This window comes from Daphnia pulicaria, chromosome 10, assembly GCF_021234035.1.
Source record: "Daphnia pulicaria isolate SC F1-1A chromosome 10, SC_F0-13Bv2, whole genome shotgun sequence".
NCBI classification, from domain to species: Eukaryota; Metazoa; Arthropoda; class Branchiopoda; order Diplostraca; family Daphniidae; genus Daphnia; species Daphnia pulicaria.
In genome coordinates, this window is record NC_060922.1 from 3,062,000 (window position 1) to 3,074,724 (window position 12,725).

The 12,725-nt window shown below is 42.9% G+C and overlaps 1 protein-coding gene across 1 annotated transcript in view; it reads left to right on the top strand.

Annotated features, from left to right (window-relative positions):
• Positions 1 to 2,376: 2,376 nt before the first annotated feature.
• Positions 2,377 to 12,725, top strand: part of LOC124313978 (inactive tyrosine-protein kinase transmembrane receptor ROR1-like) — a 109,692-nt gene continuing 99,343 nt past the window's right edge. Inside the window, exon 1 of the mRNA XM_046778895.1 lies at positions 2,377 to 2,793. Within this exon, the coding sequence (XP_046634851.1) occupies positions 2,730 to 2,793 (64 nt within the window). The 5' untranslated portion in view covers positions 2,377 to 2,729. The remainder of the gene's footprint in view (positions 2,794 to 12,725) is intronic.

Sequence of the window (12,725 nt, forward strand, 5' to 3'; positions counted from 1 at the left end):
CTTTGGGACGGTTATAGGGACGGATCGACGGTTCTCGGGATATTACGAGGTATTGTGCCATCTAGTAGTGACTAAAAGAAACTTCCAACGCTAGATTGCTAGATAAATTACCGTAAAGAAATTATTCTTTTTTCAATCTAGAAAGGGATCAAAATTTTCCTTCCAAATTTCCAATGATTTAGTCTCACACAGTCGCACGCCATTCACTCTCGTCAGTAAATAGAGAAATTCGCTATTGTTTCCCGTTGACCAACTGAACCAATTTGTGATGGTCAATGTTGGTCTATATTTACAACAAACGCAATTGACATCAATGAAAATGCATGCACATATTTTATATAAAGAGTGCATTGTGTAAAGCCCTAACGTACACCTATATTGATATTATTTTAACAAGAAAATAAAGAGGGCAGTCGGTGTTGTGCAAACATTGTGCGGCGATCCTCCTTGTATATCGGTACCTTGTATGTTTACTCAGGCGCAATGTCACGCTCTGTCAACATTTTCCTCGCTTTCCGTTTCTTCGTGATGTTTCCATTGAGCCTTAGGCATAGAAGGAAGATGGATGGGTTGGTGCGTTTATATTGTGATTGCTTGGTCGTCTGACGCTAATAACTTGATCATATAAGTTTACCTAGCTATTAATGCGCAGTGACTACTTCGTTTCCTGACTCCGTTATTAGCATCTCAGTGGAATTTATTTGTCATTTTGAATAAATAATTTGAACATATACGGCTGCATCAATGCTGTGAAATAAATAAAGAGCTTTTTTTATTTAATTTCTTTTCTACATTCTATATAGTGTGTTGAAGAAAACTGAGCGGCGAGGGAACCAAATGATGGGTCTCTGCGGTGAAAAGGGTTATCTATCGCTCGTGGCTCATTTGAATAATTATGGAGCGGTGGTCAGCCATCCGTATCAGTTCCCTCTCTGAATGGTACCGTTTTTTAAAATGTTTTCCCCTTTTCATTGGTTGGTTTCACTACGTCTGTGCCAACGGAATAAATATGTTCACGACTTCAAATCAAACAGAATAAATGGTATCCGAAAGTAGAACGACTTGTTTTAATGTTGCTGTTACAAAACAAGCATTTGTTACGTTGTGCATTAGATTCGCTCGTTAGATAAGATCTTAATAAAGTCAGAAGCGGTCTCAAATATCCAGGATGAGAAACCGTCCTGTTTATACTAAACTCGGACTCAAGGCTGGGACTAAAATGGCTGTTGTTTTCATTAGCTGCAGGTAATTCCTATATCTTTTTTGGGTCCCTTTAGCAAAAATTCTGAACCGAAACGGCTTTTCAAATGCCCTCACTTGAAGACGGAAGTAAATGATTCATGTTAACTGCCGCTTGTGGCTCAGTGCAATCATCTAGCGCTTATTTTATCGTCGTTGCTATGTTTACCGTGCTGACTGCTCGACAGGTGAAATGAAAATTCCTTAATAAAACTGTCTTTCTCGGAACGAAATATGTACGTTTGACGCGCGAACTTGAACAGGAAAGTCAAGTTCGGAACTTGATGTCGTGAGATTCGTTGTATTATTTATGACACTATCGTAAAGTTGGGAAGTTGATTATTTTTCTCGGAAGGGAACGTATCTCCGATTCAAAGCCATTCGAACGGCAATGCGAGATGTGATGATAGGCCATTGATCGCTTAGTTTGACAACTGCCGCTATAGTTCAAAATGCCAAAGAATATACCACTTTGATTTTTCTTTAACGCTACTTGGTGATCGCTCATGAGTGACATTAAGAACATACAAAAATAAATAACAAGGCTGATTTCTCGCATTTCAATTTCATTAGAGGTCTTTAGAGGTCTTGACAAACTGTTTAAATTGATCGGGCACTATCAGCAGAAATTGAAAATGCCGTTGCTAATTCATTTATTGCCAAGGCTTTGATTTGAAAAAGCTTAGATGACAATACATTTTACAGCCCCTAATAGAATAGACAAAAAAAGGGCTGACTCATTCGTTCAGTTCACTGTGTGTGGTGGCTTCTATTTCGAACTGATGTGTGAAATCGGGTCTAATTATTAGTCCGCCAGATGGCAGCCGAAACATAATCCAACAGAGGGACGGACCCCTCGGTATGCGTTGAGTCAAGGAAAGATGAGAACCAATGGTTTCTGGCTATTTGCCGGCGCTGCTGGCGATTTTTCGTTTCTGTTTTCTTCAAAACAAGAGGAGAAATTAAACCGCTGCGATTTGTGATTGACGCCAAATGCACACAGTCAAGGCGAACGTGTTTTTCCAGCCGTCCGAAAACAACACGCTCTCTCTCTCTCGCCGTTACCTACCTAGGCAGACTCGACTCGTTGTTGGGGTTGTTGGAAGGCAAACGGATGGAAACACCCGCTGGCTGGCACTGCAGTCAGTTGTGTGCCGACCGGATCAGACGACGGATCTCGTTCTATTCGACTCCCGTTTCCGCACGCGCGCGCGCGCCATTCCAACCGGAATTTAGTGTGACACGTGCTCATCTTTGATGCGTTTCAGCCCAACTCTATTGTTGACCGAAAAGTGGAAACGTATTGATTCAGTGTGTTCTGTTGTGGCCCCCTAATTACCTTTGCTTTGCTGCTCAAATCTCTGAGGCATAGATTATTATTGCCAATTATTTGGCCAACACGTCTTATATATATACCGAGTGTGTGTTTTCGTGAATAAGAATCATTTGTTTATTGTAAAGAGAAATCCGAAATTTTAATAGTGGCAAAGATGGAGCATCGTGGCTCTCTCATTACCGGATACACAGCTGTTGTCGTCCTTCTCTTCGCGTCAGGTAGGACACAACATCATTCATCATTTTCTCTATATAATTTCTGTGTTATTCAACTCTTCACGGGTTATATGCTAATGACCCCCGAGGTACTCGTCGACTTCCAACTGCACATCAATCGAGTTGGGATTCGAATATTTGAAAACCCCCCAGACGAATCTTTTGTGTGTTTCTCTCTTATTGTTTTTCCTTGTCGTAAGACCAACAAGCCTAACGTGCAATTGGCTTACTGATTGATTTATCGTCGTTTGTTTTCAGTTTGTTTAGTACAAACTGAAACTGTTTTTTTTTTGTTTGTTTTTTAACAACCCATCAACCGGGGGAGACTTACTTTTGACGCCCTTTTTGTCTACCTCCATAAAGTGGAGCGAAAAGACCAACGACATTGCCAAAGCTTTTTGTTTCTTTTATTGCCATCGTCTCTGCTGTTGACAAGTCAAATTCCACGCTGCACTACTTTGAAATTGGATTGCGCATGTGTTACTTTGACACGCGAGTACATTCTTTGATGAGGCCAAATACTAAAGTAGACGACAGTAACACGGTATGTCAGGTGAATGCAAATTCCCCCCCCCCCCTCGCTTCTGTACTACCCAAAAAAAGGAAGGTAAAACATTTCGGATGTATTACAACCTGGGAAAGAGGAAAACACCGAAAGGTGAAAGGTGAAATTCAAGCGATGTAGGTGGATTTAGAAGAGTGTCCTTGTCCCGACGTCATGTTTATATCCATGGCCATCAGGTGAACTGTCTCTCACGATTCGAACGTGACAAAACGTTGCCTTCACAACACACACCCGCTCTTCTTCTTCTTCTACTTTCTCTCCCACATTTTTACAACGATGATTTATCAAGATAAAACGTTTAGTTGTTGCTTTTCAATTGAGACAGAAGAAAAAAAAAGGTTGTGTTGCTCTTCAACACCTGAAACACGCAGTAGCAGCAATAGAGAGTATGGCAGCAGCAGCCGACATTCCGTCCCGCTCTGTCGATTGTTCGTCGTCCGTCTTCTATTGTCCTGCCCGTCAGCCGACGAGTTGCGTCCTCGACGTTTCGTTGGCAAACTGTGCACGGCCACTTGTCAACGTCACGTTCTAGCCCAACAACTCGCGGGATTCCCGAATTAGTTACAAAGAATGCCTTGCCGTTCTCTTTTTCCTCTTTGACTTCCGCACACGGCGCATCCGTTTGATGGATGCTGGTATAATCTCCGTTTCATTCAAGCCAACTCCGCAAGTGAAAAACCGCCGGTGATGACCGTTTTCTTCTTTTTTTCTTCAGCTCTTTTCTGTTTTTTTTTTTCTTTTTTGTTGTTTTTACGACGTTTCGGGCGGGTTTCTTTGGGGTCATAAATTATGACAAAAGAAACACCCGTGTCACCCAAGTCACCGCCAACCCTTAATGGATTTGAAAGCATCGACATTATCGACGAATGATTCATGACTTGCGCGGCGTTTTTTGATTGATTTCCCTTTTCTTCTTATCGGTGATGTTATCTGGCGATTGGGGACGGTTCCTCTTCACCGGCACACCATAAGTGCAGAGTATAGGACTACACATACATATGTATATGCTTACGGTAGCGTTGGTAAAAAAAAAAGAAGGGGGGGGGGCACTAATTATTGTGACGGAGTAATTTTCTGGCGAGCGGATGTCAATTATCTTGTATATAAGCACGCATGTTTTTTCAAGCTGCCACCAGCAGGCCTGTCTGTCTCTCTTTCTCTCTCTATGCAACTGCCAGAGTAAAAAAGAGAAAAGAAAGAAAGAGGGGTTGTATGTTTGACCGGCACTTCCGCCGACTGGCTGCTGCCTATGTGACGGAGTATACTACACTGCTATGCTGGAGTAGAAAAACGCTCCGGCACTCTATACCTCGGCGTGCAACCCCCCAGTATATACTACCCTGGCAGAGAGCCTTGAATTGTGTTGGCTTGTTGCTCCCTTCAAGTCACGTGACTGTCTCCTCCTCCTCCTTTCCCCCCCCCCTTCTTCTGTCATCCACAAAAGCCGTGAAAGCGGGATGGAAATGATAACTAACTCTATATTCCGGAACTGCTGTTGTTATTGCCTAATTACTCCATTGTTTACATGAAAGAACAGAGTCTCAACAAACAGTCGATTCTGCTCAGAAAAAATACAAAACGAAAAGTAATGACCGGTTGATCACGGTCAAAGAAAGAAACGGCAACCAAATGTCAGCTTCAAGAAGAAGCTATAAGAATTTAAAAAAAAAAAAAAATAAATAAATAGGAAAACCTTGCGGTTTTTCTTGGTAGTAGCGCTGTTCGGCTTTCATGGGAAAAGACATAACAAATGCCAACGAGTCTCATTTTAATTTCTACCTCGTTCTCCTTCATTTTAGCTGGCGTTTAGCGGATTAGAGCTTCCATAGTTTCCACGGACTTGTCAGTGATGTCTCTATTGTTGTTTTCTGTAGCACTGCCACTTCTGCTGCTTCTTCTTTTTCCTCCTCTTACCTTCTTATCATGCTATATAGCCTATAGGGTTCGAAGTTCTTTCTATTTTTTTTTGGTTCCCCTCTCATCTCTCTCGCCCTCTCTCCTTATTCCCCATTACCTCAGGACTCAGGGCTGCCGCAATTTGAAATTCCCATTTTTTTTTCTTCTTGTTGGGAGCACCTTCTTCGGTTGTTCCCGCATTACCACCTTTTTTTATTTTTATTTTGCGCGCGAGTTCCCACGGATAGAGATCCGAGATGGGGGGGAAGAAGAGAGGAAGAAGGAAGAATGATTGCTGTTACCTCACCGACATAAGGGGGCTCGAGTAGCAAGAAAGTGAGACAATTAGACCCAGCAACCTTCGTCTACTGATTAAGATGTTTGGAAACAACCTTAGAGCTTTTCCACACAACCAGCAGCAGATGAATTGACTTCTATTGTTATTTCTGTCGGCTCGTCGCGCCATGTGTGTGTTGGAAGCCAAGAAGAAGGGAAAAAAACTAGTCAAACAAGAAAATACCACTGAGAAAAAAATATATATGTACATGTATAAAGCGACTAGGTTGTCCTGTTTTGGTCGGATTATGTATCTCCTCGTTTTGCACTATTTCTGTTTTCGGAGCTCGAAAAAGATAGACGACTTAGTGAAATTGAAACATTTTTTGGGAAAGATAATTAATCATGTGTGTCGGAGCCAAGATAATTCGGTTCGGTGCATGAAAGAAAAGGCAACCGCAAACTTGTCTTTCCTAACATGAAAAGTAAAAACTGACCCATTTCTTTTCCTTCTTTTTTTTTTTTTCTTTTTGTTGCCCTGAAAACGAGCTCAACATCTTGAATTCTTGATGGCTTTCGGAATCGTTCCCGACTATTTTGTTTTATCCAATCGACCCGGCGCTGAGCGGGCAGTAATAGAAGAACGCCAGAAAATATATCATCCACATGCACCGTTTTCTATAGATGGTAATGTTGTATACGGACAAGAGCATTTCCTCAACAAGGAGGGCTCCCCAATAAGGAGCGGACGCAGGAGGGAGTCCAACCGGTCATTTACTATTATTTTCATATTTTTGTTTTTTGTTTCTTTTGATTTTTTTCTTTCCTTCTTTTTTAACCTTCTTCCCCCCCCCCTCCATATGTTGTTGTACCTCTCCCCGTACCTGCATAATAATTCAATCCACCTCAACTTGTGTACAGTACAGCTTTGCCGACGACCGACCAAAAACCAGAAAGGAAAGTAAAAAACAAAATGAAAAAGATTTTGTTTTGTGAAAGATTCAACATTTGGATTTTTTCTTTCTACACATCGTCTCATAGCGGTCACCGAATACGCCCATTGGATCTTTTTGTTTTTTTAAATTTAAAAAGAATAAATAGAAGTTATTCCACGATAGGATCGCGTTGTTAAAAAAAAAATTCTCTACCAGTAAAAAAATGAACGACGGTCAAGAAGCGGCTTAGAAGTCGGTCGCGTCTTGCGTGAAGATTCAACCAAGGGGTGAGGGGTCCATCACCTTGTTAACGTCTCGTTGATCAGCATTTGTTTGACAGGTGCTTCATCGGGGCACTCTACATATAGTTATCCAGTATATATAAGGTAGTCCGTTCTGGGGGAAGAAGAAAAAAAAGATAGACAGTAGGCAGTAAGACTTTTTCTCTCTCATCTTTAGATTTTCTTGTGTATATATTAAAACAAAAGGAGGTCCTGATGACGGAGCCTAACACGGCCGGCCGTACGATAACGGGGAACGAACATTTCGACAGAAAATTCCTCCTTTTTTTTCCCCTTTCGAATTTTTTTCTTCTCCTCTCCCGGGGAGATTCTCTAACTTGTAGATATGCATTATAAATGGTCATGGAGAGACCTTCTTATATTATACATATAAGCAGCAGTCTATCTAGACAGTCAGAAGGAAATGGGGAAGGCGCTAGCTAGCTGTGCACGGAGAAGAAAAAAAAAGAAGGGTTATTTTGTGTGTGCTGATGGCTTCCAGCAGCGAGCGATTTCTACCCCGCAGCTGCTGCTCAATAACCAATATGTAATATCACGACTCGGATAGATAAATGAATCGTGAACCGTTTTGTTTTTGGTGTTTGGTTATATATTTTTTTTTTTTTGTTTGTGGAGAAAAACCAACCGATTTCTCCGCCATTTGACGCAACTTTCCCCCCAACGAAATAGAAAATTTCCCTCAGTTGGCGTTTCCTTTCGAAACTCGGAATCGGATCCAAATTTGGAAACCACGATTGAAACAATGGGGATGTGTTCACTAACTCTTTTGATTAAATACTGGGATTACGCCCGTATAGGATATACCCTCCTCTTGCGATGAGGTCGCGTTATTAGAATACCGAGAAAATGAATTGGCAACATTCACCTTTTAACGACGCATCTTTGGAAACACACCAAAAACACACTCTTCCTGCTACGCAGTTCCCATTTTCAAATGAAAGAAAATCGGTTGCGGAAAAGAATCAGAAACGAAACGGCTAGTCTACCTATATAGCCACAGGGGGGCAAACGACGACGCTGTTATAGTAAAAAAGGAAAATGGCCGCGTACTGTAATAAGAAAAAAAACCCAAATGCAATATAGGACTTTAGAGCGCGTGTTTTTTTTATGATTTTCCTTTTTTTTTTATTTTTTGCTTGCCTTTTTCATGGGTATTATTTATAGGAAATGTCTCTCCGGTCGTTTCATATTGTGTGTATACAAGGTGTCGGCCGAGAAGAAGTTGGGAGATGGCGACGGACACGTCGTAACTTGGGATGCGCCTCTTTCGCTTGTGTCAGTTTCATCGCCTCCTATTTCCTTCGACTATTTTAATGCTCATCTACTTTGAATGACCCCCTACTGCCGTGTCTTGAGACATTTCGTCCTGAATAACAACAATCACGTCGCGCAGTACGTGTAACATTTTGACAAACTCCCGGCCGAACTTCCCTGTTAATGAGAAGCTGTTGATGGCTATAGAAGTAATGAAACACGGACGAGAGCGAAAGCTCGTCTATATAGGCTCCCTTTTGGACGGCGATTCCATCTTCCAGCACTCGCTCGTCACAACCAACTGGAGAAGAAAATCGGTCACAGAAACAGAAAAATAGAGAGACAGAAAAAAAAAGGAAATTATCATTAAGTGAAGCCAGCCTGGTGTGACGCTGGGGGAAAAAAAATATCCGGAAAAGAAAGAAAAAGCGGCAGGGAAAAAAGGCCCTTTTCTCTCTGCTGTGTCTATACACACGGCAGAGTCTATACATAAGGATTCTAAATTTAAATAGTCAAATAGCCGCATCGGGCAGCAGCCACGACGGCGAGGGAGAGTCGAAGCTTCTATAGTGTATCAGAGAGACGAGAGAGAGAGAGAGAGACAGAATAATATTGCCTATAGTCGTGTATGTAGCGCTCGGGATTTTCACACGCCGTGATGGACGACTTGACGAAGAGAGGGGCCGGACTATAATAGTTGAGTAGGCTGGCCTTTGCATGTATTCGGCCCGTTCTATCTGCAGTGCATACTGAATATACATACACGCAGTGGACTTTTGCCTAGCTCTCCTCCTCCCCCTCAGCTCTGGCCTCTCTTAGACAGATAGTGTTAGAACGTCACTATATTGACAAGCAAAGCTGTTGAAGGCGATGTAATACGCGCCGAATGAGATGGAGTGATGGAGGGGAGAGAGAAAGGAGATGTGAGAGAGTGAGGAAAAAAAAGACGGAAAAGGTTCGCCGAGACTTCCAGATGGACCAACAGATGTTCTCTTCACACCCGCGTCTAAACAGCGCGTCTCATCATCAGAAAGGAAGATAAAAATTGCGCCGAAATCCCTTTGTGAGTGAGTCTAGAAAGCTCACAGTTACAAGAGTTTCTCGTCACACGACGATGGATTCTCTATATTGGACAGCATAACTACCCCGTGCTGAAATCCGTGCGCTTTTCTCGCACGTCCGCCGCCCGTCTGTCCGTCTGGGACTTTCATCCCTTCAACTCGCGTTGATATAGCGTTGATATACAAGACGGTCCGAGACTTTGAAATGTGTTCCCCGACAAGATGAGATGCTGATTGCTTTTCATTTGAATTGCTGAGAAAATCAGATGCCAATATACGGACGAACGAGCCGACATTTCTCAACACCCATCGAGATCGGTTTAAACTTTGAGTGTTCCTCTGATCATATATTCTTCACGATTCATCGCTATTTATGATATACAATCAGTCCCCCCCCCCTCCACCGTTTGAAGTAGGAACAGCTAACATGTCAAGTGATGGATGAGACTTTACTTATTTGGGTTCGGTGCGTTCATTTTTCGATGCGGTGGAGAGCTCGGCGGTCGACCGACACTGCACACAACACTATCCAGCCGCAACCTCTGGCCAGCTGCCTGCCCATAGCCCATAGCTTATACAAGCCCAGCGCTTTCTCCCAATTCTCGTCCAAGACTTTGTGTTCTCATAAATACCTGTTGGTCGACGATATGTACCGTACAGCATGAGCTGGAATCGGCATCGTAAATCGCGTCCGGGCGGGTCGAGTTTAGATGACTGAGCGATGCTCGATTGCCCGTGCCACGGTCAGAATGGTGTATCACGACTTTCTGTGTTGTTGGGTTTTTTTTTCTTTCTTTTTCTTTTTTCTTTTTTGTTTTATTATTATTATTTCTCCAGCATCACGCCCTACGGGTAATTTCTCGACGAGATAGCCAAAGAAAAACAGCTCCAGACCTGTTTCACGTTCATTGCCTTTTCTTGTTTGTTTTATTGTTGCGATAAACAAGAAGCGGGGGCATTAGCATATACGTGAAAGTACTCAGACGATGCCAATTCCGTGATATGGCACCTGAAATGGTCCGGACCGCCGAGTTCTCCTATCGCTGTCTGAACGAATATGCTGCACCGGAGCACGCACTCTTCATCAAATTAATAATGAAAAATTCCGTCAATTATTTTTTCTTTTTCAGCTTTTTGTTTTTTTTTTACCTGAGTAGGACAGGGTAGACGAAGAGGGTTCACGAACAACAATTGACTGTTGTCTGTCTCGATGTATTGATTTTCCCATCGACGCTCTGAAATATTGAGTAAGTACTATAGTGATGTTGTTAGTAGTGTAGCGCATAAGTATTAAGGCCTATCAAATTCGAGTAGTAGGTTGCGCCTCATTACGAAGGTTGTGACATTCGATTCGAAATGCATCCCCCCTCCCCCCGCACACACACACACCCTTAGTAACGATTTCCATTCAGCCGTGTCATAAATAGAATGCCGGTAGCACGTCACCGGAATTCTCGGCTAATGATTCCGACAACGTTCACATGTCTTGCCTCCGCATATCGCCGATGGTATAGTAGGTTCTGCGACACGTGCATCTCGTTATATTCTCGTCGTTCCTCTCTCTAGCGGCTCTCTGCCTTTGCTGGGCAAAGAGAGAGAGAGCTAGCTATTAGATAGCCCCTTTTCCCCTGCTCATTTCCGCTTTGCCAACGTCCCTCCTTCAATAATGGATGTGATATTGCTCGGAAAAAAGTCAGGTTCCGACTAGATATGTACATTAGTGTGTTATACCATCAACAATCGGGTGTATTATAATTAGCAGGGTTGGCGAGGGGTTTATTTTTTTTTGTCTTTCTTTTTTTCCTCCTTTGAACTCCTTGCATGATGGTTATGCTCCAGCTCGGAAATCCACCATCAGTTGATGTCAACATTTGATTGATCAACACTCGGTGTGTAACAGAAATGACTTTGACGCTCCCCTTGTATGCGATCGGCGCTCTTTTACTGAATCACGTAATGAACGAGTTGATCTTGGACGGAATAATCCGAGCATGTAGATCGCTGAAGCCAGTCAAACAAGATTCCTAGCTCTCTCTCTAGCTCTTCTCTCGTCCCGCGATCCTCTCCCCCCACCCACCTCACGCTTGGCCGATCAAAGGATACAAGGGGGTGGTCTGATGCCCGCGCTCTGGCGCCCGTCGACTGCATTTGCCTAATTGGATTGGGTTCTCAAGTGGGATCATCACTCTTTTCTTTTTATTATATTTTATTTTACCGCACGCGGGATTTCCCTCCCCAGGACAAAAAATAAATAGAGTTGGTAGTGTGCGCTATTTTCGGAGCCAAGCATGTATGACATAACTTCCTGGCAATATCGTTGAATTTGTACGCCATTTGAAATCAAAAAAAGAAAAAGCTCGTTACAATTTCGGACTTGAAAGAAGAATTTTAATAGGCAGTATTATACATTGAGAAATTCGAGAATGCTGCTGCGGCAAAATTGTAATGGACTATATTCCGTTCCAGTAAATTCGATGCTAATACGTTCAATGTTAATACACTTGGGTTTTTGAAAAAAAAAAAAAAAATCATGTTTTCCCACAGGCCTTTGATGTCGAACAACACAAAGGGCAGCCAATTTCATTCTAACTGGATTGCGACTCGATCCAGTAGGCCTAAACAATGTCCATCACACACGTTTGCGTCCGAGACAACAAAAATAATGAAGCCGTATATCGAAGGGGGAAATGGGCGTCTCCAGGTGTTTTGTCATCCGATTAGGCGACAACATGGCAGGAGCAACACACCTACATATTTTTTTGACAAAAGAGTCTAGATACAAATACATTTATACATGGCGTATAGCACACGCACTATTGACACTGTCGATGGCTGCGCGTCCCGTCTATCGCCGTAGTTCAATGGCATCTTCAGCTGCCCCCCTTGCCGATGCGCCGATCTGCTTTTGTTCACGCCGATCTCATTCCACACGAAGAATGCGAGCCGAGTAAAAGGAAAGGCATATTATCCACCTCTCCCATTGAACAAGTTGACTCGGTACACGGGTTATTGAATGGCTTCGCGTCAGCGAAAAACCCGTGTTCAATCAGCAGCCAATACTTGAGAGAATATTTGAAACATGCACCGAGCACGTCACGCACCGACCCCGAAAGTATTCGGCAACAGTATTATATATTGTTGTTGTTGTTGTTGTTGTTGCCAAGACACAATGTCATCCTGTTGTACACACACATGGAATATATACTTGCCCGTGGTATATAAAAGACTATGTATATGTGTTTCGAATTTGAATACTGTTTCGAGTCGCATACATTCACGTTGCAGGAGAGTATAATCGTAACATATGCGTAAAAATGACCGGCTGGACGGAAATGTGCCGAATGGCATGGAAAAAGAACGCGCGCTTCTCCGTTGTCACACACACTCGTCACATATGATTACAACAACGAAAAAAAAGCCGCATTTGCCGCTGTTTCATCAGAGAAATAAGGTGGGGGGGAGGAGGAGGGAGTAGTTGGCGTAAAAAGGAGGAGGGGAGGAGGTTGTCTGTGTCGGTGTATGTGTGTGTTTGTGTGCTCTATCTAGCTCCGTCTCTTATTGCAGTTCTAAAACAGTGCAGAGTGCGTGTCATGGATCTAAAAAAGCTTGACGGGGGGAATGTTTCAGATAGTAAAAGATAAAATGC